This window comes from Typha latifolia, chromosome 3, assembly GCF_019914945.1.
Source record: "Typha latifolia isolate L0001 chromosome 3, TyphaL0001v2, whole genome shotgun sequence".
Lineage (NCBI taxonomy): Eukaryota > Viridiplantae > Streptophyta > Magnoliopsida > Poales > Typhaceae > Typha > Typha latifolia.
The window spans coordinates 2,738,900-2,763,495 of record NC_133088.1 but is presented as its reverse complement, the minus strand read 5'-3'; the positions used below and the strand labels follow the sequence as shown (position 1 = coordinate 2,763,495).

Sequence of the window (24,596 nt, the reverse complement as noted above, 5' to 3'; positions counted from 1 at the left end):
AGACCAGGCTGGCACTATTGACTCTTGACCTAGAAAAGGTCAGGGAATTTTTAGGTGAGACAAACACATCCATGAATAACTCCTCCTTTGAAAAGAGCCATTGGGCACGTTAACATCATTTTGCAGAAGGAACATTTAACTCTCTCATTTTGATAATTTTATCCTAACTCATCTCTTCTTTGATCCTCTGAGCGTTTAAAATTAATTATGTGACAGAATAACAATTAGTGGAAGGGGATATTTGGAAGGTTTTATATAATAGAGGAGGATTAATGTTCCATGAAAAACAAATTATACATAGTTCAGGTCAAAAGTTTTAAACATTATTGAATAAAGCTTGACCAAGTAACAGAGTACAGGATGATATCAACATGCAAGCCTTTCTAATATATCAACACCTAAATTTGAGTGAACAATATTTTTTTGTTAAAAAAAGAGACATATATTAGGAATAAATAAGAAGGGGAATATTAGAAGAGGCTACGCTAGTAGTTGACAACCAATGGAGGAAGCTTCATATGATCACCATATCCGAGAGAAAATGATGCTGTCACCAAATTCAGGGATATTTTTTAGGCCTGTCATTCTCGACGTCATTTGCCGCGGAAAACTACGTTACAACATTTTACATATATAAAATTTTAATTAAAGAGAGAACTATATATCAACCTCACAAACCAACCTTATTAATCCATCTCCTACCAAATTATTAAAAACTTGTAAAAAAGCTTCCGTATACCAACCCTGCCACCCACCAGGTTCATGAATGATCGTCAACCTTAGTACACCGGCGGCGGCGGCGGCGGTGGTGGAGGAGGAGGAGGAGGAGGTGGCGCGATACACCCGTTGGAATCGCAGTACACCGGCGGGCGGTGGAGGAAAGCCATGCACTCCTCCTCCGGGCGCTGGTCTGGGCGGTATGCGATGCAGTTCTTCCGGTCGTCGTTCCGGCGAATCTTGGAGCAGATCTCCGGCTCGCCGCAGAAGTAGTTGTACGAGTAGGTGAAGTTCTTGAGATGCGGCAGCTCGCAGATGCTCCCCGGTATCTCCCCGGAGAGCTGGTTGTGGGCGACGTCGAGCTGCTCCAGCTGCTTCATCTCCCCAATGCTGTCCGGCAGATGCCCGACGAAGTTGTTGAAGCTGAGATCCAGAACGGTGAGCTTGTTTAGCTTTCCGATGTCGTCCGGTATGCAAGAAGTGATGTTGTTGTTCAACAGAATGAGCTGGTTCAAGGTGTTAGCCATATTGAGTAGACTTCTCGGAAGACACCCTTTAATATTGTTGTTGGCTATGACGAGAACCGACACCGGCGAGTTGCCGATGTTGTCCGGCAGGGTGAACTGGAACTGGTTGTTGTTGATAAAAAGCGCGTCGTACTGCCGGTCGAAGACGGCGGGAGGGACCTTCCCCTCGAATTTATTAAACCGAATGTCGAGAAACTTTAGCGACGGCAAGCAGAGCACGACCTCCGGGAACGGCCCCGAGAATCGGTTGTTGCTGATGTCCAACTCGTAGAGTAGCTTCATCTCCCGGAGGGACTCCGGGATGCAGCCGCTGAAGCGGTTGGAGTTGACGTGGAAGAGGGCGAGGTCTGAGAGGAGTCCGAGCTCCCCCGGGAGGGTCCCGGTGATCTTACCGTGGTTTATGTCGATTCCGGCCACCGTCAGCGTGCACGGGTCGTCGGGCGCCGGGGCGCAGAAGACGCCGGTATAGTTGCAGACGTAGGGGCCGCACCAGTTCTTGGTGATGTTCTTGGGATCGGAAGTTATGGAGTGCTTCCATGCTTGGAGGGCGATGTAGGCCTTCTCAAGGCGAGGGTTGATGGGAGAGAGAGGAGGGTTGTTGGGTTGTGAAAGAGAGAGTAGAGGGAGGGAAAGGAGGAGGAGGAAGAAGAAGAAGAGAGGAGTACTAGGAGTGCTCCTCATTTTGGATTTGTTATGGGACTTTGGCTACTAGGTGTAGGAGTTTATATAAGTTTGATTACGTGAGGCATTCTGTATTTATGTACATGTTTATAACTAGCTAGTATTATCTTATTGGATGGTTGACTATCCTTTTCTTTGGAATTTATGGAAGATGAGAGGAAGATACAAGATATTATCTACGCATATATGATGCTTGCTTTGTTATTTTGATCATCAATAGAATAGAATTAATGTAGAGTTAACTATTTTACTACAAACATTCTTATTTCTTTTCGGTGGCACTATATATCTCTTATTACCATCTAATTGTGTTAACAAAAAAAAAACATCAAATTATCATTTTATTTTTAATTTGTTTTCTTCTAAAATAAATGTAAAATAAGTATTGATTAGTACATGGACTTAGTATGTTTGATGGATGTTTTTATTTTTGCAGGCTGGCAGGCAAATTATGACCATTGAAAATTAATTAGTATTAATGCTTGATGTCTAGAATACTATTATGTCTTATTTGGAGGGGTCGATATTAGGATACAGATATGTGCAAGCATGTCATGTCAATTTAATTTTCAAATGCCATTGGTAAGTGGGAAAGAAAAGGTCACTTGCTTTCTTTTAATTTAGAGACGCGTTCAAGGTTCCAATGCTTTATTATAAAATATATATCTTGGTTGAAGAATATTAATTATGAAAATAATTAATGCATGGGCATATTTTGGAACTTTTATAACTTAATTATATTAAAAAATTTAATTTAGTATATAAAATTAAGTACATATATTTTCTATAACTGATAATACATAATTTATAGGTGGAATGCACACTAAAATTTATTATTATAAGTTTAAAAAATTAAATATAATTAAATTACAAAAGTTATTATGTACTTTTACAACAAACTTATTTTATTGGGTTGCATTTTAATGTGAAATTGACGTTTCATAAGCAACCAAACATTGTGACTGTAATTAGTCACATTAAATGGACCTCCTAACTTTATAGTCATATCAAAGATAACCTTAAGGTGAAACTTAACTTCTTAAATATCTTATTTATTTGTTTCCTTTTGTTGAGAAAATGGAACTTAATTGGCTACTTAATTATCTTGACATGAAAGGATATTAGACTACTTAATTACAAATATTGACATGCTAATAGCATTAGCTTGTGGGGTGAAGCAAATTAAAGCTATAAATACAAGACAAAGTCCACCTACGTAATTCTTGCATGTCCATAATATTATTTTCCCCTCGTTTTGTATAATTTTATATGCAACCTCATTATAATAAATACTCATTAATTTTAATACATCTTTTATCACTTGTCTTACTAAGTAATTGTAATCTTTTGTTTCAATCATACAAATAGTAAATCAACATCATTATCTACCAATATCAACATCACTAACTCAAGATAACATGCCAAAAGTTACAAAGAAAATTAAGTCCCTTTGAGAATTGACATCTGATCATCTGAAGTGATCATATATGAATGTTATCCACTCTAATTAAGAGATCACTCTAGGTAATTAATTTCCATCAACGTTGAGAAGATTAGAAGACATCAAGAAGACAGACGACTAAAGTGAATACTGTTGATATGTAAATAGATGGGACTGGCAACAACAAACAATGACAAACACAAGGACAATGACTAACAAATTTTGAACCACGCTTTGATTGATATCCTCAATCTCTTTATAGATTTTGTGAGGCTTAATCTTTTGCTGATCAAACTTTTAGCGTGTTTTAGGTTTAATTTGTTTAGCTAACCCTTCTTGTAGTTTATAGTTGTTAGCTATCTAAAGTAATGGAACTAGTTAGGGTTGTATCAAGTTGCAACAATGACATTGCTTCATTCTTTCCTTAATCCAATGAATGGTAATCTCCTAAATTATGCCAATGCAAGTGGTATCAAACCGAGAATATTTTGCTTTGCAGTTTTGATTTAACTTGTTGAAAACCACTAGAGTTAGTCAAAAATAATTGTATCTTGATCGTTTATATAATTGTCGATGCGCCTTTATTTGCGACGGTGGTTATGGAGAATGATGTAGTAGTTGGTGATAAATCTCTATCCTTGCTCAGAGGCAGTAGGATCTTCCTTTTTATTAATGGCTCACATGAATTGTGATGGTATAGTATAACTTGATTTCTAAGCTATGGAGGAGGCTAAGTCCGAGGTATTAATGTAAGCAAAGAAATCTCTTGCCCACCAAAAATCCAATTGATAAAGTCCTTTGAGCTAATCTTTCCTCTTTTTTGTGAACCCCACTTAATGCCATAAGCTTTTGAATTGCTTCAATTGTCTTTGGTGCTGCTGACCTCTTAATAGTATATGCTCTTATGGTTGGGAATACTAATCAGGCATAATTAAGGATTTGGAGATAATTAATAAACATAAGTATTGGGTGAATCTCTTAGCTGTTGAAGTGCAATTTATTTAGTTCAGTGGTTGGCTTCTTCAACTATATCATAACTTTGAATATAGTTTGTGTATAATATATGGATATATCTCATGAATTATTTGAATAGGTAAATTAAGCAAAGAGAAATTTGTGGTAGTCCTCACCTACTGTGAGTAGTTAATGGTCCTCACCTTTGATAGGATCTGGTCTAAAGTTAGAAAAAGATTAGCTTTCCCACGTTGAGATTACTCCTGATGACAAAATTGATGGAATAATTCTATTGTATGCAATTTGATGAAGTACTTGGATTTGCCTTTGTCCCCCAAGTTCAAACCTAAATTTTCAATAAAAGAATAAAAATCTTTCATCCTCTGCACTAGCAGTGCACTCTACTAGGGTTTATATATATATATATATATATATATATATTTTTTTTTTTTTTTTATTTTAATTTTTCTCTTGTTCTAAAGAGCCTCTCAATCACTGGACTCCAACCCTAGTGAGCATGTATTCCCACCATGGCTAGCATCTTTTTAAAGCTAGCTTTCAACCTTTCAAGATTCTTATAGTTCTAGAGAGCCTTTTTAATACTTTGCCTTACTATAGTTCAATTTGTTTCTCAACCAAATATATAGTTTAGGATTATCGTCAAGTCTCTTCTTTCTTTTCATATGAGCAAATTCATAATCTCAGTAGATATTATTTGTGTTAATGTTAGTCAATTGAAAGGTGAACAAAGCTATAGATGACTTATGCTGTTTTAGGTGTACCAAACAAACGGACTAATAAGTTGTCTTCTCTTTAGCAGACCCAAGTAGTATTGGTAGCTTTAAGCTGAGGGCCGCAATCGGGTCGGGTTCGTTAATATTTTTATTAAAATGAGCACATCCATTTTTAAATATCTTATAATATTAAATTTGAAAACAATTCATTCAATTTAATAGAAAAGTCAGTCCTATAATAGATGAATTTGATTACAAATGGATTGAGTAAATCCATATTATTCTAACATGTTAATTTCGAGTAAATATGAATACAATCTGTTTAATAATTATACTAAAAAAGATTTGTATCCCATTATTTGGGTTGAGTAAAACTCAAACATGTTTTTATCTTTTGCTCCATACGAAGAAGAGAGGAGTTTGAGATCATTATTGGCTTATTAGTCTCCGTGAGGGTTTATGATGGTTTATTGGCAATTAATAACATTGATAATTGTAACAAAATCTTATGTCTTATTATCTTGAGAGTGGACTTGATTTTCTTTATAAAGTTAAAAAAATTTCTGAAGTACTTAGTGGTTGCATCGTAGCTTATAATAAAAGTTATAGGTTCAATTCACCCAGTTGACTTTGAAGTTAATATTTTATAGATTTTTATGGAAGTGTTAGTTATAAATACATAGTTTGAGCTCATTGTTGTCCGTTTTATACAAGGGTCAACCTTGCCGTTTGACACACAACGTGTTGTCGTTGCTAGCAAGATATATTGGGAATAGATTTTGTGTTTAGAACTTCAAAATATAATTCAACCCCTCAGAGACTTTGTGTATTTTGATCAATTTGGTGCTTCTCTAACCTAGTTAATGTTAACATGTATTTAGTGTTGGTAATTTCATGTATTTGATATGAATTTTTTATTAATTTTGAGCTAAGTTTTAAGTGGAGTCCACACATTATTAATGATGGTTTAATGGTGGAATTAATTTAGCTCAAATAGTATTTTATTGTCATATATTCACTTAGTCAAATCCATAAAGAGAAGTTAATAAAAATTGGCTCTAAAGTGAGTATCATGGTAATAAAAAATAAAGAAAAGTGAAAATATGCCGGATTAACTTTACTCGATCGAATTTGGATAAAAAGTTTCTATTCGAATATAATTTTCGGATTCTTACATACGGGTCGGATATAATTTTTGGATTTGAATATCTATTTACCTGCATATTTTTTGAATGATTTATAATTTATAATTTACTTATTTAAATAATAAATATTAATATTATCACTAATAATATGTTATATATTATTTGTAGAGATTAATTTTACTATTTTTATATGTATTTGACATACAATAATTTTTTAAAAAATTCTTAATATTTTTATGTTAATTATCTCTAAGTAAAATATCTAAATTCGATCATTAAGATTCAATACTTTTTTAAAAAATTATTCACATCTATTAATTTAAAATATAATTTTAAATTTTGCTATCGGTCTGATATTAGTGTATAAATTTATATTGGGATGGATACGCATGTTTGCCATTCTCAGGACGGTTCGGTTCGACCAAGAGAGTGCGCGGGTGTGAACTCGGGTCCAACGAATCACCGGCTCCTTTTTTGTTTCTCTTCTCGTCATCCATTTCCGCAACTAGGCTGCTGCTCAAGAAATAGAAACCCTAACCCTCACCCCTAGTCCCGCAAGGAGACAGCAATGGCCGACGCCGGCGGTGCCGCGTCGCTAAAGGACCAAGGCAACGAGTTCTTCAAGGCCGGGAACTACCTCAAAGCCGCCGCCATCTACACGCACGCCATCAAGGTGGAGCCCGAGAACCCCACCCTTTATAGGTTTGCTTCTCTTGCCCCTGTCCCTGATCTCCTGCTCAGCTTAGTTGATTCGATCAAGAATGTGAGAAAGTATAAATTTGAATTTGATAACCGTTCAGTGCAAGAGTGTTTAAGGGCTTAAATTCGATTTTTTTTGTTGTGGTAGATATGCTGCCTGAGTGCACGAGTTTTTAACAGGCGCTTGTATGTTTTTGTCTAAGCAGAGAATTTGGGAAAGAGTAATGTGGCAATTTTCTTATAGTAGTGAGCAGAAAAAAAGAGTTCTGATTCCAATTTTTGACTATCGATGTGCACTGATCACACACATAAATATATCTTGATCTTATACGAGTGGACTAAATTATTTAATAATGTACTGGAGTATATTAATAAATGGCGGTTGTCGTGGCCTGGTTGCTTGTAGTTATGAAGCATGATCAATTGCCCCCTGCTGCTGCCTTTATCCATTTGTCTCTTGGAAACCAAATTAAGGACTCTTACTGTGATGGTAGGTTTGCTATTATGCATACTGCATAATAGTAGTTTGAGTTCAAGTCTTGATAAATTGATAATCACGTGTCAAATAATGAGATTAGGCAGTATACATCTTTCCGCATTAATGAGGGCCTAATGTGTGGCATCCAGAATCTTAAGTTTTAAGCAGTAATCTGTCAAAGGAAAATGGGAAAAAGTAAAAAAATAAAAAAAAATAAAATAAACGAGTAGATGGTGGAATACATGACAATATAGAAGGAGAAAATAGATTATGTGATTCTCTTCAGAGCTGCATTATCATATTCCTAAATCCTAATTAGAAACATCTAGAGCATGTAATCTGACTTTTTAATAGGAAAGTCTTGCAATCATGAAAGAAAATATTTTTCTAATTTACCCTATAGTTGAATTCTTTGCAGCTTTCGAGTCATGGTTGTGTTTGTGGCATTCATATATAAAATATCAATATCATCAACGATACCGCTTCCTAATGCAAGATCCATTATGGTTAGGCTTTAATTGATATGAGTAAAATTGGAAATTAAGACATCAGCATATATCACATAAACCATCTGGCTTTGAAGTTTTTTGTACAATGTTGACAACAAGAAAGCAGATGTTTTAATCATTGTCAACATTAAGCCATGGGATAAGTTGTCTAGTGCAGGAGTATTGACTATCAAAATGTATCTGATTATTGTGGTTATGAGACATTCTTCCTTACACAATTGTTGAGATTCATAGATGTCTTTAACTGTTTGCCAGTAACCGAGCTGCTGCATTTCTTCATTTGGTTAAGCTGAATAAAGCACTTGTTGATGCTGAGACAACAATCAAGCTTAATCCCCAGTGGGAGAAGGTACAATAAATAGTAACACATGCATGATGCATGTCCATATTTCTGGAGAAGTTTTGTTTTTTCTTCTGCTTAAGTCTCTCCTTTTTTCTTCCAAATTTACACCATAATTACCCATGCCATCTTATTTGGTTTCTTTTCCTTTAAATTCAGTAGGTTAACCAACTGTCTATTTTATGCAATATAGGGTTATTTCAGGAAAGGTTGTGTTTTGGAGGCAATGGAGCGCTATGATGAAGTAAGCCTAAAAAGACTTTATTACTATCTACGTATCTTGTATAGTTCTTATATAGGGAAGGGGGGTTATGAAGACATTTGCAGGCAGACATCTTGCATAAATGGATTTCATGATTTACAGACCTTCAGAATTGGTGGATATTTGGACTGGATGAGCTTTTTTTTTTTTCTTGTGTGTTGTAGCACATCAAACCAATGATGAATCTTCAGCATTAGAAAATTATGTATTGTGTCATCCCATAAGCCAAGATTATTCTTGAGCTGAAAAAGTTGACTGAGTAGTTCCACAGGGCAATGCCACAGAAGAAATCCCCTCCATTATTTTGCTTTCCAGTTACTAATCCATTTTGAATTAACATCTATATATCTGTCATCCCTATGCAGGCTATAGGTGCTTTCCAATTAGCTCTGCAGTACAATCCACAAAATCTGGAAGTATCCAAAAAGATTAAGAGGCTCACTCAATTAGCTAAGGAAAAGAAACGAACTCTTGCAGTAGAAAGTATGAGATCTAGCATTGCCATTGGAAAATATTTGGAACCCTTGAAAACTGAGTTGGTGAGTACAGGACATCTAAAAACTGTGTTTGCTATCATTTACAAGCAGACTGGTAAAGTACACGGACGCTATGCTTTTCTTTTTCTTTCACCTAGTTTATTGATCTTTTATTATTTTATTATGGTTTTCAAAATAAGGTCATTAAATTCAATCATGGCTGTGCCCTATCTACTGATGCTATGCTACAGCTACCAGCATTTACGTGAACATGAAGTCCTTGACCTCATTATTATTTTATGCCTTCTGGATTGTTGTGCCCTTCATCTATCTCCTAATATTTCTTTCTTTTACCTCTTAATTCTTTTGAACCAAATGCCGTAGAATATAAACAGATTTGTTTACTGCACTAAACATATAAATTTTTTCTTAAATTTCGGACTGATATTTGACTCTGAGCTGTGTCTCATTCTTGGTAAGTATAATGGACCCATGAGTTGTTTCACTTTTATGAATTAATCCTTCAGACAATTAGATGATATCCTTCATAAATGAATTGTAACATATTAGCCAACAACACTATCATCTTTTCCTATATATCATGAATAAAATCATGAAGTAATTTGTTTCATTTTTGGTAAGTATAATGATCTTTGTTTTTTTTTTTTCCTTTCAGGATTTAATTTCTCAGGTCTGTCCTTTGTAAACAGATTGTACTAGAAGTCAATAATTGAATAATTCAACTGTTTTTCTGTTTCTCCTATTCTTGTTTAAAATTGTGAATAGAGGATGGAGGTTACAGATAAAATTGTCACTACATGCTAAATATACTTCTTGCTCTCGCATGCAGTCTGAGAAATGTGGATCTGTGGAACTATCTGAAGATATCTTCTCTTTTGTCATTGATGTAATGGAGTCAGCTATAAAAGTTTGGCATGAGACGGCTAAGGTAGATGCAAGGGTCAATTTTCTTCTTGATAAGCAGAAGACAGAGACTGATAAATATGCTCCAGTAGTCAATATTGATAAGGTACTGTTTGTTTTAAGCTACCCTTATCGAGTGTGGATTTAGAAAAGGGGGGGGGGCTTATATTTCTATGCTACTAAAATATCCAACTCAAGTTGCTAGTTAGTTTGTTGAGTTGCAAGTACATATTTTGTGTATGTTTTTTTTTTCTCAAATAATGTCCCGCACTTTAACTATCTCATTGTCACACTTTTCTCTTTAATTTGCTAGGCTTTCGAGTCGCCTCACACGCACAGCAACTGTTTCTCATTTTTGAGGCAATATGCTGAGGAGTCTTTCTCCAGTGCTGCTTGCTTGGTAGCACCCAAGAATATTATATCCTACCCACAGGTGTGCAATAGTTTATTTAGTTATAGTCCGGCAAATTTTACATATTATTGATTATATTTTCTTATCTTTTATGTGGTAGATGTTGTAATGTACGTAGAAAGCCAGAAACTACCTTTCAGGAATCTCAGATACTTTTGTAATGTCATTGTGCATCATATGAAGTGATAGTGGATTGTTAGGAAAGGACTATTTGATATTAGTTTTATGAATAACTCTACTAATATAGGTATGCATTATGCAGAAACTTTTACTTAGGAATCTAAGATCACTTTGGAAAATTTTTTGGCAGTTATTTGACTTAACAGTGGATAATTAGGAAAATTCAATTCAATAATATCATAAATTCAATACTTACGCAGGTTTGGAAAGGGCAGGGGTCAAGGAAATGGAAGCTTGGGCAGAGTGATGGTTTCTTTGTGCAGTTTGAATCATCTATTCTTCGTAAACTATGGTTTGTTCCTAGCTCAACTGAGAAAGGTCGGACATTGTGCAGGTAAGTCTTCTACACTTTATCTAGTGAGGTTAGCTAATCTTTTTTTTTTTTTCCTTTGACCTTTGAGGTCCTGTGATCAGACTATTAAGTTGTTTAGGAATCTCTTTGCACATGGAAATATGGTGTGACTCGTTGGCACCTCACCCCTCAGTTATTCAGATCTGGTGCATGTCAAAATAATAAAAAACTGAGAAGAAATCTTTATGTGATATTTCCAAAATGAATAAACGCTACACCAAGAGTAAATATTCTTTCAGCACCTATTAGAACATGCTTATCCCAACATAGGGTTATTTTCTGTCATGCATAAAAGTTAAAAGAATCTGAGAAGAAAATAATCCTATATGACCGCCTTACATTGCTAGCATCAGGAAATATAACAACCCTGAATGTAGTGCAGTGTATTTCTTGTTGAATAACCTTCAATCTTTTATGACAAGTGCTTTTTGTCAAGAATAATAATTGGTTTAATATTTACTGTCTTATTTCAGGAATCCCGAGCCTTTGGATATCAGCGTACATGAAGTGCTCCCTCGTCTATTTAAGGATCCTGCTTCTGATGTGATATAAACCTTTGCTCCTGTTTTATTTACAGTGAACAGTGAAATCCCCTTCTTCCTTTTTCTTCTTCATATAGCTGTGAATTATTGGCTGAACATACTGTATCTCCACTGTGGAAGGTACTTCAGATTTTGTAACAATAGTGTAATAGTTTTGTGTGTCAATCATTGTAACTTTTCTTTCATGAGGCTGTGTTTCATGGTAAATAATCTTTTTGGCTTCTTTTTCATGCATGTAGATGAGCTTCAGTCCGTTGCTCAAAGTGTAAGTGGTTGCGGTGCCATTTATAGGTCGCTTCAGGACTATTTTTTGGATTTAGTGGCTTTTGTTATGGAGACAATTCTGAATGAGATGCAAATTAGCCTTGGCAATTTTGCTACATTATTAACCGTAATACCGATGTGTTTTTTTTGCTTGAATGTCGAATTATCATGTGGTGATGTTGTTCAATGTGTTCGATATGGTGTATCTTTCAAGAATTACCAAATAAATCGGTAGGCGCAACATTTGCAATGATACTATGTTTTTTCAGTAATAGTCATAAGTAGCAGACAATCTCCATTTTCAGATGAGAATATTATCTCTCACAAGATGTTGGACAGGGTCACAGGTAAGTATCTCATGAGGATACCTCAACTGTGATCATCATCTTCCATTTCATAGAAACACAATAGCTGTCTCTTGTGACTTCATCCTATAGCAACAACGATCATGGTTTTTAGTCTGGTATTACTTCATATTGTTATCGTGATGGTTGTTAATGAGCTTGTCATTGTCAAAGCCAGAGTGGCGATGCTTACAGATTGCCTGCATTTTAAAGAGCTTACTGTGATGTTTGTCTTATGTTAGATATCATCCATTTTGGTGCCTGTGGGCTGCAAATTGAGGTGTTAGAAAAAAGTTTGTTAAGAATATGACCTGCTAATGACTTTTTTATTCTCCTTTTCTTGATTGTCTCAATATATCTGCAGTTATTGACTTCTGAACACTCTTCGGATAAAGGTTCATTGTTTTTTGGGGTCCTATATTATATGTATATGTTCTCCTAGTACTGAAAAATAGAAATAGACATTGGGTAAAATTAAATTAAAGCCTTCTTGTCAAGTACTTGAGCATCTAATCCATGTTGTAATAAGAAATTTTTTAATCGTCAAGTGAGGAATACAACTTCACACATGAAGATGAAGATGTACATCTTCAATGTGCATTCCGGAGGCTCGCGGGATAGTTCCGATTGCCCTTTTCTATGGTAAACAAATCCTTTGACAATTGCAGGCCCTTGCAACTATCACTTAAAAATATACAGCTTTACTCTGTCATCCCCTATATAATTGGCTGTGATTCTAATGTTCAGATTCTCTCTCTCTCTCTCTCTCTCTCTCTCTCTCTCTCTCTCTCTCTCTCTCTCTCTCTCTCTCTCTCTCTCTCTATATATATATATATATATATATGACATGTTAGTATTCTCTTTAGATCTGGGTCTGGTGCACTATAAACTTGGCAAATTGTTGGTTTTTAAGCTAAGATTCGGATTTAAATCTGGGCCAGGAGGATTATATACATATATTGACAAATGATTCCTTGCAAATTGTAGGAAAACTCCTAGTAATATATAATATCGGTAGGTTAATTTTGATGAGATACTTTTCTTGGAATCCTGCCGACACCAAGAGTTGAAGGTTATAATCTGGAACGAGACGGCAGTGATTAAGATGACGTGAATTACGTATCCCTGCGATATTAAAGAAACAGCTACGTTACATTCTACAGCATCGACTGGCCACCTGCAATTTGTGGACGTCCGATCAAGATCGAACGGCTTCCGTATGAAGCAAAATCATGCAACGCGGACGTATGATGCCGACGCCCAGCCAACTTCTGGTACATATGACAAGCACAGCATCTGAATACGTCTTGTTTGAAGAAAATATTTCGGATATGAGGGTGCTATTTGCAAAACTTTGCTTGCCTCTGTTACATATCCACGGCGACATCATTAAGTCCGCATGCCTCAGGTAGTTGGATTTTTTTTCCCTATCATGCAAGCTATTCACGATGTCAGCTATTTATAATTAATAGATGCTATAGTTTATAGAAATATAAGATTTCCTTTCCCAAGCTTTGCAGACATGACTAATACAAAATTTTTACATTTTTTTTTGGGTATTTAATACTATTTCATTTATGATGGGAAAAATATTAGTAGATAATGATATAGTCGCTTTTAATTATTATTTAATAATTCCTTTTTAATTTTTATTAGTACGTATTATGGTGCAATATTACAACATCACCATGATGGCCAGACGTTGATATCTATCAAAGGTGCCACAGATGACTTTCTAAAGTGCAACAGCAGACAGCTACATACGCATGTCACAGCTCCAGTCACACTCACAACTAGATCGAATCCACCTAACTTTATACATTAACATGCATGCATGTATGATGCAACCAAACAACCTTTGTACACCTCTCTCTCTCTCTCTCTCTCTCTCTCTCTCTCTATATATATATATATATATAACTTCTGTTGGACAAACAGAAAGAGAGAATGCTAGGTAGGTCTCAAGCATAGAGAGGACCACTTTAATCAAAGTGAGAGACAGGGCCGGGCAGTGTCCATCTCGTACGTCGGCAGATCGATCGATCGATCAGTCGGCCATAAAAGATAGAGATAGCCTCCTTAATTTCTTGGCTGGGGTCCAACATTTACTTGTAAGCAATCACAATTATGATGATCGAGAGACATCCATGCATTAATTTACTACAAAAAGTGTCAATCAAATGATAGATGGATCACAGCAGGATTGAAGTGAAGAAAAAAAGAAGAAGGTGGGAGCCATCGTACGGGTCATAAAGCTTCCCCCCACAAATATTTTTTTATAAATATTTTAATAAAATTATAATATATATATATATATATATCAATACATCCAACTAAACAAGCCATAAAAATAATAGTAGATAACGCGAAACTACCCCATGGGAGGATGCCAATAAAAAATATTCAATTATTACATCGATAACATCAAATATTGCAACCCCACACATATAGAAGCACGCAAAGGAGAAGCGACGTGTCTGCCATCGTATAATCTTACTATTATTTTAATATAAGTAAACACTAATGAGCACATAGCTAGAAATTTCCAAGAAGGAATCCCGGAAACAGTCCAAGTTGTCGGAGAAGAAGCACGTACGACTTCACACGGAGCATCGCAGAGATCAGTGAGAGCTCCGTTTAGTGTACGTAGAACTCTGGCAAGTATTTCGTATTCCCAAATAACCCCTCGTATTACCTACTATTTTCTTGTAAAATTTGCATCTCATACCCTATATTAACTTTTACACCCTACTTTTTTTTTTTTCGTTTTACTTGGATGACTCTTCTCTGTTCTTGAGTTAGACAGTTGGTTCATCCATTTCAAAAAATATGTCCGAACCATGAAGATATAAAAATTTTATTAAATGAGTAATTAAACTCATACAACCACTATCATAAGTAAGTAAGACTCGACCACGGAGCTATATAATGACTTTATAATGTCTTACCTATTATTTGTATAAAAAAATACTAATATTAATTTTTAATTTAATATCCAAATGCCACGTCCTACTTTTCACAAATGAATTTAATTCCGCTCAATAAAATTAATATTTATTAAATTTTCACCGGAGCTCATTATGTATGGTTTAGACATGTTAATTAATTCAATTATTCAAACCATATATTAAAGAAGGCTAATATCTTTTATGTAGTCTATAATTAATTTAAGAGCTCGTAATATATTAAAAGAAACTCATCCAATTCTAAAATAAAATATAAGAAATACAATATAATAAATAGTCAACATTCAACTACCCTATCTTTTATTATAATGTTAAGAAGAAGAAAATGAGATTAGCCTATAGCATAGGGTAATCGGACAATATTTATTATTTGACATTGATTTATTAACATCTGGTTAGGTTAATCAAGCTTGTGAACTAACTTTCGTTTGTCTATTTATTTTTTAAAGAAAAAACTTTCACTAGACTGTAGGGAGTTACTTAAAAAGCAAAGCGGAGGATTAGGAGTGGATATGAAGAATAAGTGAAACCGCAGGGTGTTAAATAGAAATTTCCTATTAACCCCGCTTCCCACTTCCCCACTTCCCTCAGTTGTCTCCTCCCCTCTCCCCCGGACTTCCTCTCTCCCTCTCTCTCCTCCTTTTTCTCTCTCTTCTTCTCTTTCTCTTCTTTCTTCGTCTGCCACTCGCATAAAGTGGTGGACTGTTTGGTTTATAATTTTTAAACTTTGAAATCTACAATCATCTCCTACTTTTTAGCCCCTTTTGCCGCCTCTCTCTCTCTCTCTCTCTCTCTCTCTCTCTCTCTCTCTCTCTCCCCTTCTTGTCTCGTCTTCTCCTTCAAGAATTCATCCATTGTTCCATCCCAATGATGGTGGCGTCGTCGTCTTTGGGATGAGATCTCAAGTTAGACCTCAAGAAGGGTAAGTCTCAGGATTTCGTTTAATTGGAACCAATTCAACTCGTCGTTTGGGGTTGGGTAAGAAATCTCTCATCGGTTTTAGCTCAGATTCTTACTTGGATGAGGCTCCGATTCGAGTTTGCGTTTGGGTTTATAGCTTAAGATCGAGCGGCATTATATATTCCTTATACGCTTAAGCTTCTTCTTCTTTTTTTCCTTTGGGGAGGAAAAGATCTATAAATATTAACGTGTTTCTTTGGTAAATTTTTTCTTTTAACTTTTTTACTCAAAGAAGAACATAATGCCATCTTTTTTTCATGCTTTTTTTTTGTGCGTGTGAAAATAATGTACCAATCTTTTATGTTTTTTCTTTCAAATATCTTGAAGGTGGCAGGGTTTTAAGTAGTGATCCAAGAAATGGATCAGTATGAGGTTTTGGAGCAGATTGGGAAAGGAGCATTTGGTTCTGCTCTTCTGGTGAGGCATAAGGTTGAGAAGAAGAGGTGAGGGAGCCTATTACCCCAACTATACATTTTGAATTTTAATATTTCATTATATTCTGCCACCTCCCTAACTCATAATCCATGGCCATTGAATATTTCAAGCTTTCTGAGGTTGGTCCATTTACTGTTGCAGGTATGTGCTGAAGAAAATACGTCTTGCACGCCAAACAGAGAGATGCCGCAGGTCTGCCCACCTCGAAGTAAGCATGAGTTATTCGATATCTTGTTTATCTTTTGGTTCTTGTGATTATATTCTCCTCAAAGTTTACACATAGAATCAGATTTAAAAAAAAAGGTTGATGTATGAGTGATATATTGAATAGCAATGCAGATTGGGAATTGAAAAATTGGCTAAGAGCCTACGAGATCTTTGTGTTTGTCATACTTGTTATGCCTTTAGGACATAATTACTGTTCTTTCTTGTACAGCAAATTTGTATCATTATTAGATTGGTCAACATTTTGTTTGCCCATTTTCCTTTTGGAAATCAAAATGCTTAGATGATGTAGATCAGTAGATGGCATAATTTACTTGTGTGACTAGATGCTAATAAGATACACTTGTGTACATATTCTGTTTAACGCATAATATTTTCTTCTGTAGATGGAGCTTATATCTAAAGTGGATAACCCATTTATTGTGGAGTACAAAGATTCCTGGGTCGAGAAGGTTAGCTTTTATGCCTTTCTTCTAATAGGGTCATTTTTTGCTTTTTCCCTGCTTTCTGGTTCTCTCCATGTCACTGGTGAGTTCTTATATGGTCTGTGAAACAATATGCACACCCTTTTGAAATAATCTAGCACTCCTTGGATCCTCGATGAATCCTTTTCATGCTTGAGCACATGTCTATTATCATGCATCAACCACGAGTTATGTTGGAGTGATGTATGCAGTTTTTGATCTGATTAACTTACCATTAATTAGGGTATCCCTAGTCAAGCACATGTAGGGCGTCCTGCATCTATCTACACTTTTCTTGTATTCAGATATTCTGCTAAGAATTTGTCTATCGCTGGAGACTTTTTACTGCCAATTTCTTAATATCTCCTTTTTCACATATTATGGTACAAGGCATATCATCCTAAAAACTGTTATGTTATTGCTTTCAGGGTTGCTATGTGTGCATTATAATAGGTTATTGTGAAGGAGGAGACATGTACGTAGCTTTTTGAGGTGAAATATATTTATAGATTCTTTACGAGAAAGGGGAGTCTAATTCAAATCTATCACTCTTCTTCTCTATAGGGCAGAAGCCATAAAGAAGGCCTGTGGAACTCTTTTTTCTGAGGAGGTTAATTTCAATAACATTTTCCGCAACCAATTATCCTGCATTTTATTTGGCATCCAATTTGCATGTATGAAGCTCTTTTCTATCTGTTTGCAGAAGCTTTGCAAATGGCTTGTACAGCTTCTTATGGCACTTGATTACTTGCATATGAATCATATTATTCATCGTGATGTAAAGGTTAGTTACTGTTCTGCCAGTAAAGGAGATATTCAATAAGGGTTTCCCTTGTAAAGCTATTAAATTCATTTACTGAAAGCCCTCAAATATTTATTTCAGTGTTCTAACATTTTTCTCACAAAAGATCAGAACATACGGCTTGGTAAGTCTTCTTTCACTGGTACACCAACAGTAACAATCTACTTGCATCTGTTATAGTGAGTTCAACAGTCTTGGTTGCTGAAATTTGGTATGCAGGTGACTTCGGACTAGCTAAAATCTTGACTTCGGATGATTTGGCCTCCTCTGTGAGTTCTCAGTTAAACTTCTCCGAGAATTTCATCTGGTTGCCATTCTTCTTATGGTTTGTTCCTCACACAGGTTGTGGGAACTCCCAGCTATATGTGCCCAGAACTCCTTGCTGATATACCTTATGGTTCCAAGTCAGACATTTGGTCTCTAGGTAAGTTCCAAGTCAGATATTTGGTTGGTCTCTATGTAAATTCTGAGTCAGATATTTGGTCTCTAGGTAAATCATACTAGAAATATGCAAGAAGTATCCAGTATTTCTTAGATTTCTCAGATGTTTTTTTTTTCTTTGCTTCATTGTCTGTTGTCCAGGATGCTGCATATATGAAATGGCGTCTCTAAAACCGACATTCAAAGCTTTTGTAAGTTGTCGCAAAATTTGTGCTCAGTTGATGAAATTGGTGTCTATTAGTGTCACTTCCCAAGTTGTGCAAGATTTAGTATCGCTAATATTTTTTGCAAGGTTTTTAGGTTCAATGAAAAATCAAATACTTCAGCTAAACTGATTTGTAGTACTTTAATAGAAACCTTCTATGAACTTGGTTAGGTTTTGTGGTTTTGGCAGACACAATGCTTTCGATATTCTTGGCCTTTTGGTTTTGCACTTTTTCTAGGGTTTTCCTTTCCAATTAAGCAGTACTGGACAATTTTAGATGGTTTCAAATCTCAACACCTTTTGTGAGTTAAAAATTTAAAGGGTTCTATAAACTAAAAAGCCTACAGAATCTAGAGTAACCTAGAATACTTAAATTCCACAAAATTTGGTGTACAAGTCTGATACTCTAGAGTCTAGACTACCTTTTTGTGTCTTATTTTGGTTAAATAATGACCTATCAATAGTTAAATGCTATGGGTGACTGCCAAAATGCATGAGGTAACATCGAATTTAGTGAGGATATATAAGATTTGAGTTGTTTATTTCTGCTTGTACCTTTGAGAGGTGAAACCTTAACTTACATGGAAGTTTCAAGTATGCTTGAGCTTAAAATTGCCTGCCTTGTTTAATTAGTATATAGGATTTTTTTTTAATATCACCATATATTTGCTTTATTTTTTTATTAACATTTGTCTTTGGTAACCGGAACTCTCATTTTTTCATATAATTCTCAAATGACACCTTGAGTTAATTAAACCCAACTATTTTCAAGTAGAAGGGTATCAACTAAAGAATATTTCGTTAGAATATTAAAGGTGAGTTCTAGAATACCTAAATTATTCTTTGGTGGGTGAGGTAGGTATGGTGATTAAATTTAGAAAGAAGTTTTGATTTGATGGAGTGAGCTAGGGTGAGACATGATGTAAAAAAGGTTTGGGTAGTGTGGTCAAGGTTAGAATTTTTCTAAGAGTACTTTAGGAATTTAATCAAGTAAATTACATAAACTATACCTCAGAGTTAATGGTAGTTAGTCAAAATAATTGTATGGTGCTAAGTAAAATTTAAAATACCTAAACTACTCTAAGGGTAATTAATTTAGGAAGAGGTTTTGATTTAGTGGAGAGGTGGGACATGAGGTGAAAAATGTTTGGTTAGTGTGAGTCAAGGTGAGAAATTCTCTAAGTTTTTGTACATCAGAGTTAATGGTGGTTAGTCAAAATAATAGTATGGTATTATGGTTTGGAATTTTGTTCTAAACCCAAACGTCTTCAAAACTTTTCACATTTTGCACCCCTTAATCGAAATAACCCTAGTAACAAAATTTGTAATGTATGTTTAAAATTCTAAGTTAGATTTGACTTGAAATCCAACTTATACGTAACTCAATCAACCTCTGTAACAACTCAACTCCACCATGTGACTCTCACAAGGCTTTACCCCTCCCTGTGAGCATCACGTGGGAGTTTAGGTGCTCAACAATACGCTTTTGAGAACAAAGAGACCAAAAATTAAACGGAAGTAAAAAATGTGGCCTACATGCCACAATAAATCCATCCAAATACAATAAAAATGGTGAAAACCCTTACAAGAGTATATGTAAGATATAATAAGGGGACAATATAACCCCTTAAACAAAAGTACAAAAAACATGAAAGAAAATGACCTATCGTCCTACAAGATAAATTGCTGTCAAGCATCCGCCAAAGTGTTAATCAATCTGCATCAAGTATCACCATGGAATGAACCTAAAGATAAGCAAATAACACTATTACTAATTAAGCATCATAGATAATTATACACCCAGTGCGGAAAAATGCATGTACAACTATGCAACTGATCATTACGTAAACTAAAACATACATGTCATGTAATTGGCTTGCATGGTTCGATAAGACTATAATTATTCTATCCATCATTTATACATAACACGTCTTTCATAGGCCTTTGGCCACCAACTTATGCTTAACAATCTCAGCGGCCCCCAAGTGAGGGTAGACCCTAGCGGTAAAATCGTCTGCCCATCACTCGACGAACAATATAATCGATTGTTTGCCTCTGCAGATTAGGAATTTCAGTCGTAAGCCCATCATATAAGTCAGCATCGCATATTGATACGATCATCTGAGCTCGTGATTCCACATCATCGCACCATTGTGCGGAAACTCATGAGTCATCGCTCACATACGCTCTTACTTTGCGTCATCGGGTACCGCTAGGTCTGCATCATCCTACCCCTTACTCCTTAGCTTAAACATTCTGAAGGGTTTAACTCTCTCCTATCGACTAAAATTGATTATCGCTCGATGAGATGATTGTCTGATTGTATAGGATTCATAGACTAAGACCTCAAGCGTGTGCCATGTAATAATATAAATATCCTCCGCCCCTAACCCTGGCTTGGGAGGTGTCGGGTACTGTCGAGGCGAAGAGATCATTTTCTTTATGGTTGTGCTAGTGTGCTAATGGCAGGATAAGGTAAATATGACTAGCATAAAGTAATGCTAAGAAGGGTAACCATATCTAAGCATGTAGATGAATGCACATCACAATTAAATTAATATAAGTTATGTTATGCAGCATGTTAATCAAATGTATTTCACTATGATAAACAAATTAGCATGTCATAAATGCTTGTTATCACCCATCATGTCAAGCGATAAATACAAGGATTAATAGATCACTTGCCTGGATTCACTTAAGTTCCTAGCAAAAAACAATCCCACTTTAATCACGGCCGGCTCCGGAGTGAGCACTGGTCTTAGGGTGCTCTACAATAGAATCACTAGGTTGGCACCCATTTCTATATTTAAGGGGTAGTGAAAGAGGGACAAATAATAATAATAAAAATAACAATAAGGAGAGAGAAAAAAAAGGAAAGAAAATGCCCACAAAGGGCACGGACTCTACCGGTGGAAAAATCAAGCTCAGGACTCGCCCAACCCAATAATAATAAAATAAAAAGAAAAAGCTCAGGCTGTCAGATCGGGCAAAAAATAAGATAAAGACGACTATTTAGTAAAAGAAGTCCGAAATTGATACAAGGAAGTTCAAACTGAAATTGAATGAAACCGATCGAAATGTTTCAGTTTGCCTATAAAAAAAAAACAAAGCTTCCAACTGAGACCATTACTCAACGAGCTCTGTCGGAACTGTGACCACAACTGATACTTCCAACCTTCGCATGCTAAATTGTCTTATCTTGTTTTGGACAATTGATTTTAGATAGAAAGTTCACATTTGAGATGTACACCTTTTTCTGCATTTGAGATCCATGTTTCCTCATGTTTCTGAGAGTTGATTTTAGATAGAAACTTCACATTTGACATTCATGTTTCCTTCTCATATATGATGTTTTGAATCTATTGATGTGTCAGGCTTCTATTGATTTGACGGAGCAGACATTCTTCAAGCTTTTTATCTAATTCTAAGGACAGGTTGTTAGGAGCTTTCTTAATGCTCTTACTTGTTTTCTGATAATTATGAAAATGTTCTCTCTTTTTCTTGTAAGAATGAAAATGATCTTTAGTTTGTACAAAGTGCACTAATTCTCCTAATCCTGTAATTTCTTTAAGATCATTTACAACCCTTGGGTTTATCTTGTAACATTATTGGTGTTCTACTCTGAGAATGATGTTTTTTTTTTAAAATTTTTTAAAGTTTTATGTGGGATTGATCAACGGGCTCAGATGTGGAATGGTTGTTCAAGCCTTGTTATTTTGTATCCTCAACTTACATTTTGTTGGCATTTTTGCTTCTTTGTCAGGACATGCAAACTTTGATAAACAAAATTAACAAGTCTATAGTGGCTCCTCTACCAAGTTCATACTCTGGTGCATTGTAAGCCCTTTCCTAATTACATTCTACTAACATGTTTTCCATTTCTTCTTTATGGGGTTACAATCTCTGTGACAACTTCATTGTGTTCCACAGTAGGGGACTCATTAAAAGCATGCTGCGCAAGAGCCCTGAACACAGACCAAGTGTATGTACTCATCCTGGTGCTATATTTCTTTTGTCAGTATTGGTTGTGCATGCATTCAGATATCTATCCTTTCTATTACAACAATTTTGATGTACTTTTCCCTTCTAATTAGGCTGCAGAACTGCTCAGGCATCCACATCTTCAGCCTTATGTGCTTGAAGTTCAATTGAAGTCTAGTCCGAGTCACTCTATGCTTCCTGTTCTACACGCTGCAAGCAACCATTTTAAGAAGATTAAATTTCCCAATGAACAAGATTCAATATGCAAGGAAGAGGAGAAAAGAAGTTCTTTTGGGAACGAGAAGAATGTGAAATTTATACAACCATGTGCCGAGCAGTATTCCATAAGTTCTACTCGAAGTATAAAAGATACAAATTTTCTACATCAAACAGTAAGGGAATTATCTATTGGTAGCAATGAAGTTGGAGAGATTGGTGTTAAAAAAGGAGTCCCTGACAAGCGTTCGAAAAACCCAAAGACTCCTAGTAAACGTCCCGTGCCTTCAAAAACATTTCATAGAAGATCTAATCATGATGAGGTATGATCACAAATAACTATGTTAATATTGTTATGAAAGTACAGATAGATTTATCAATAGTATACATGAAATTGTACCGAACTACTAAATTTTATGTTTAATGCGGCAATTACCTTTCCACAAGTCTGTATGGTACTCGTTACATATTCCTTTTCTTACGTTTTACTCTCAACACTGACCTCACTGAAAGGCACATAATTAAATGTGGCTCCTTTTCTCATGTTACAGTTTTAATATGTCTTCTTTAAGGATTGTTCTTTTATATTTGCTGTTATGCTGATATGATTTACTTATCTTTTTGCCCGCTGAAAGTTCTTGAACCGCATACTCTTACCCTACCATCTTGCATTCTCAACATTATGTTGTCTCGATTCCAGCTTCAACCATCACAGACTCCAGTTGATAGAACTGCTCGATCCACTAGAAGAGCATCTCTACCTTTGTCAAAATTTGCGGCGCCTCACAGGCACAATCTTGGTGCAATCCACGGGATGTTCTCCCCTGATGTTTCTGTTAATACGCCTCGCATTGATCGGATTGCTGAATTCCCATTAGCTTCATCAGAAGACCCCTTGTTCTCCATTCGCAAGCTCTCTTTATCTCATGGTTCCTCTGCCACGCCGCACTTTGTTGATCGCTCCATCACCAAGGACAAATGTACAATCCAAACTTTCCGAACAGGAGACAATGGGAGTGACTCATCGGACCGCAATCCTACGGCTTTAGATGCTTCAAGCAGGGGATCATCAGAATCCAGGCAGCGCAGGTTTGACACCTCGTCATACCAGCAGCGTGCAGAGGCTTTGGAAGGACTGTTGGAATTCAGTGCACAATTACTACAACAGGAGCGTTTTGAAGAGTTGGGGATATTACTAAAGCCATTTGGACCAGGGAAGGCCTCCCCAAGGGAGACAGCCATATGGTTAACAAAGAGCTTCAAAGAAACAACAATATAACACAGGATTTGGAACTAAAGGTGCTGCTGAGGACTGCAGAGACAGGTACCCCCAGCGTCTAATTTCATCAGTTTTGCAATGTGCAATAGCTGGAGGGTTAATATGTTGCAATTATTTAGAGGCCATATTTGGAATCTATAGCTGATACTTAGTTTCCTTGTGCATAAATCTCTGCTTATAATTTGAGCCAGGGCTCAGTACTAGTTAATTGCAAGTGCAGGTCCCAGAAGAATCTCAGTACTGCAACGGAATTACTAAATGATTCTTTTTAGGAATTACTAAATGATGCTTATAAGATTTTCACGGGTTGTGGTAAATTCCTACCTTTTGCTATCCAGTTATACTTTCTCATCTGTATTGTTGTCATACCAGGAAAAAGAAGCAAGAGTTGCAGATATAGACACAATGTTATGATTTAACACTGGAACCAAGGAGTGTAACTGCTGGTACAGAAAGTAAGATTGGTTGCATAAATTGTATGAGCATGGTAAGAAATTCCATGTATAATCCTCTTCAGATAAAGTGGCGACAAAGAAATTCATGAAAAATTCAACTAGAAAAAGTTTTTTAAGTACGAAGTCTTCTTGCAAATCTTTATATTATCTTTAACTAATGCAACATTAAAGCAGTGAGAAGTAGAA

The 24,596-nt window shown here is 35.7% G+C and overlaps 3 protein-coding genes across 6 annotated transcripts; 2 read left to right on the top strand and 1 right to left on the bottom strand.

Moving 5' to 3' along the window:
• Positions 1-492: 492 nt before the first annotated feature.
• Positions 493-2,245, bottom strand: LOC140784717 (leucine-rich repeat extensin-like protein 6). Its single transcript, XM_073132247.1, has one exon. It carries the CDS (start codon positions 1,923-1,925, stop codon positions 780-782), a length of 1,146 nt encoding a protein of 381 aa, XP_072988348.1. The 5' UTR covers positions 1,926-2,245; the 3' UTR covers positions 493-779.
• A 4,349-nt stretch (positions 2,246-6,594) lies between these two features.
• Positions 6,595-11,768, top strand: LOC140784686 (uncharacterized). Of its 2 annotated transcripts, XR_012108303.1 has the most exons (9): positions 6,595-6,901; positions 8,141-8,234; positions 8,419-8,469; positions 8,853-9,026; positions 9,814-9,993; positions 10,201-10,320; positions 10,680-10,813; positions 11,305-11,493; positions 11,613-11,768. XR_012108303.1 is itself a non-coding variant. In XM_073132210.1 (8 exons), the coding sequence occupies exons 1-8, from the start codon at positions 6,768-6,770 to the stop codon at positions 11,381-11,383; spliced, it is 966 nt and encodes a 321-aa protein (XP_072988311.1). In that variant the 5' UTR covers positions 6,595-6,767; the 3' UTR covers positions 11,384-11,768. The 2 variants fall into 2 exon arrangements, 1 of the variants encoding a protein (XP_072988311.1); XM_073132210.1 differs by having other exon boundaries at positions 11,305-11,768.
• Positions 11,769-15,534: 3,766 nt separating this feature from the next.
• LOC140783547 (serine/threonine-protein kinase Nek2-like) lies at positions 15,535-24,526 on the top strand. 3 transcript variants are annotated; one of them, XM_073130457.1, is made up of 16 exons: positions 15,535-15,869; positions 16,235-16,350; positions 16,484-16,550; positions 16,954-17,019; positions 17,460-17,506; positions 17,596-17,641; positions 17,735-17,815; positions 17,915-17,957; positions 18,053-18,102; positions 18,176-18,257; positions 18,416-18,465; positions 22,243-22,316; positions 22,410-22,461; positions 22,574-22,999; positions 23,377-24,000; positions 24,328-24,526. In XM_073130457.1, exons 2-15 carry the CDS (start codon positions 16,265-16,267, stop codon positions 23,953-23,955), a joined length of 1,749 nt encoding a protein of 582 aa, XP_072986558.1. In that variant the 5' UTR covers positions 15,535-15,869; positions 16,235-16,264; the 3' UTR covers positions 23,956-24,000; positions 24,328-24,526. The 3 variants fall into 3 exon arrangements, with proteins under 3 accessions (XP_072986558.1, XP_072986559.1, XP_072986557.1); XM_073130458.1 differs by having other exon boundaries at positions 24,176-24,526; XM_073130456.1 differs by having other exon boundaries at positions 23,377-24,526.
• The last annotated feature ends 70 nt before the right edge of the window (positions 24,527-24,596 follow it).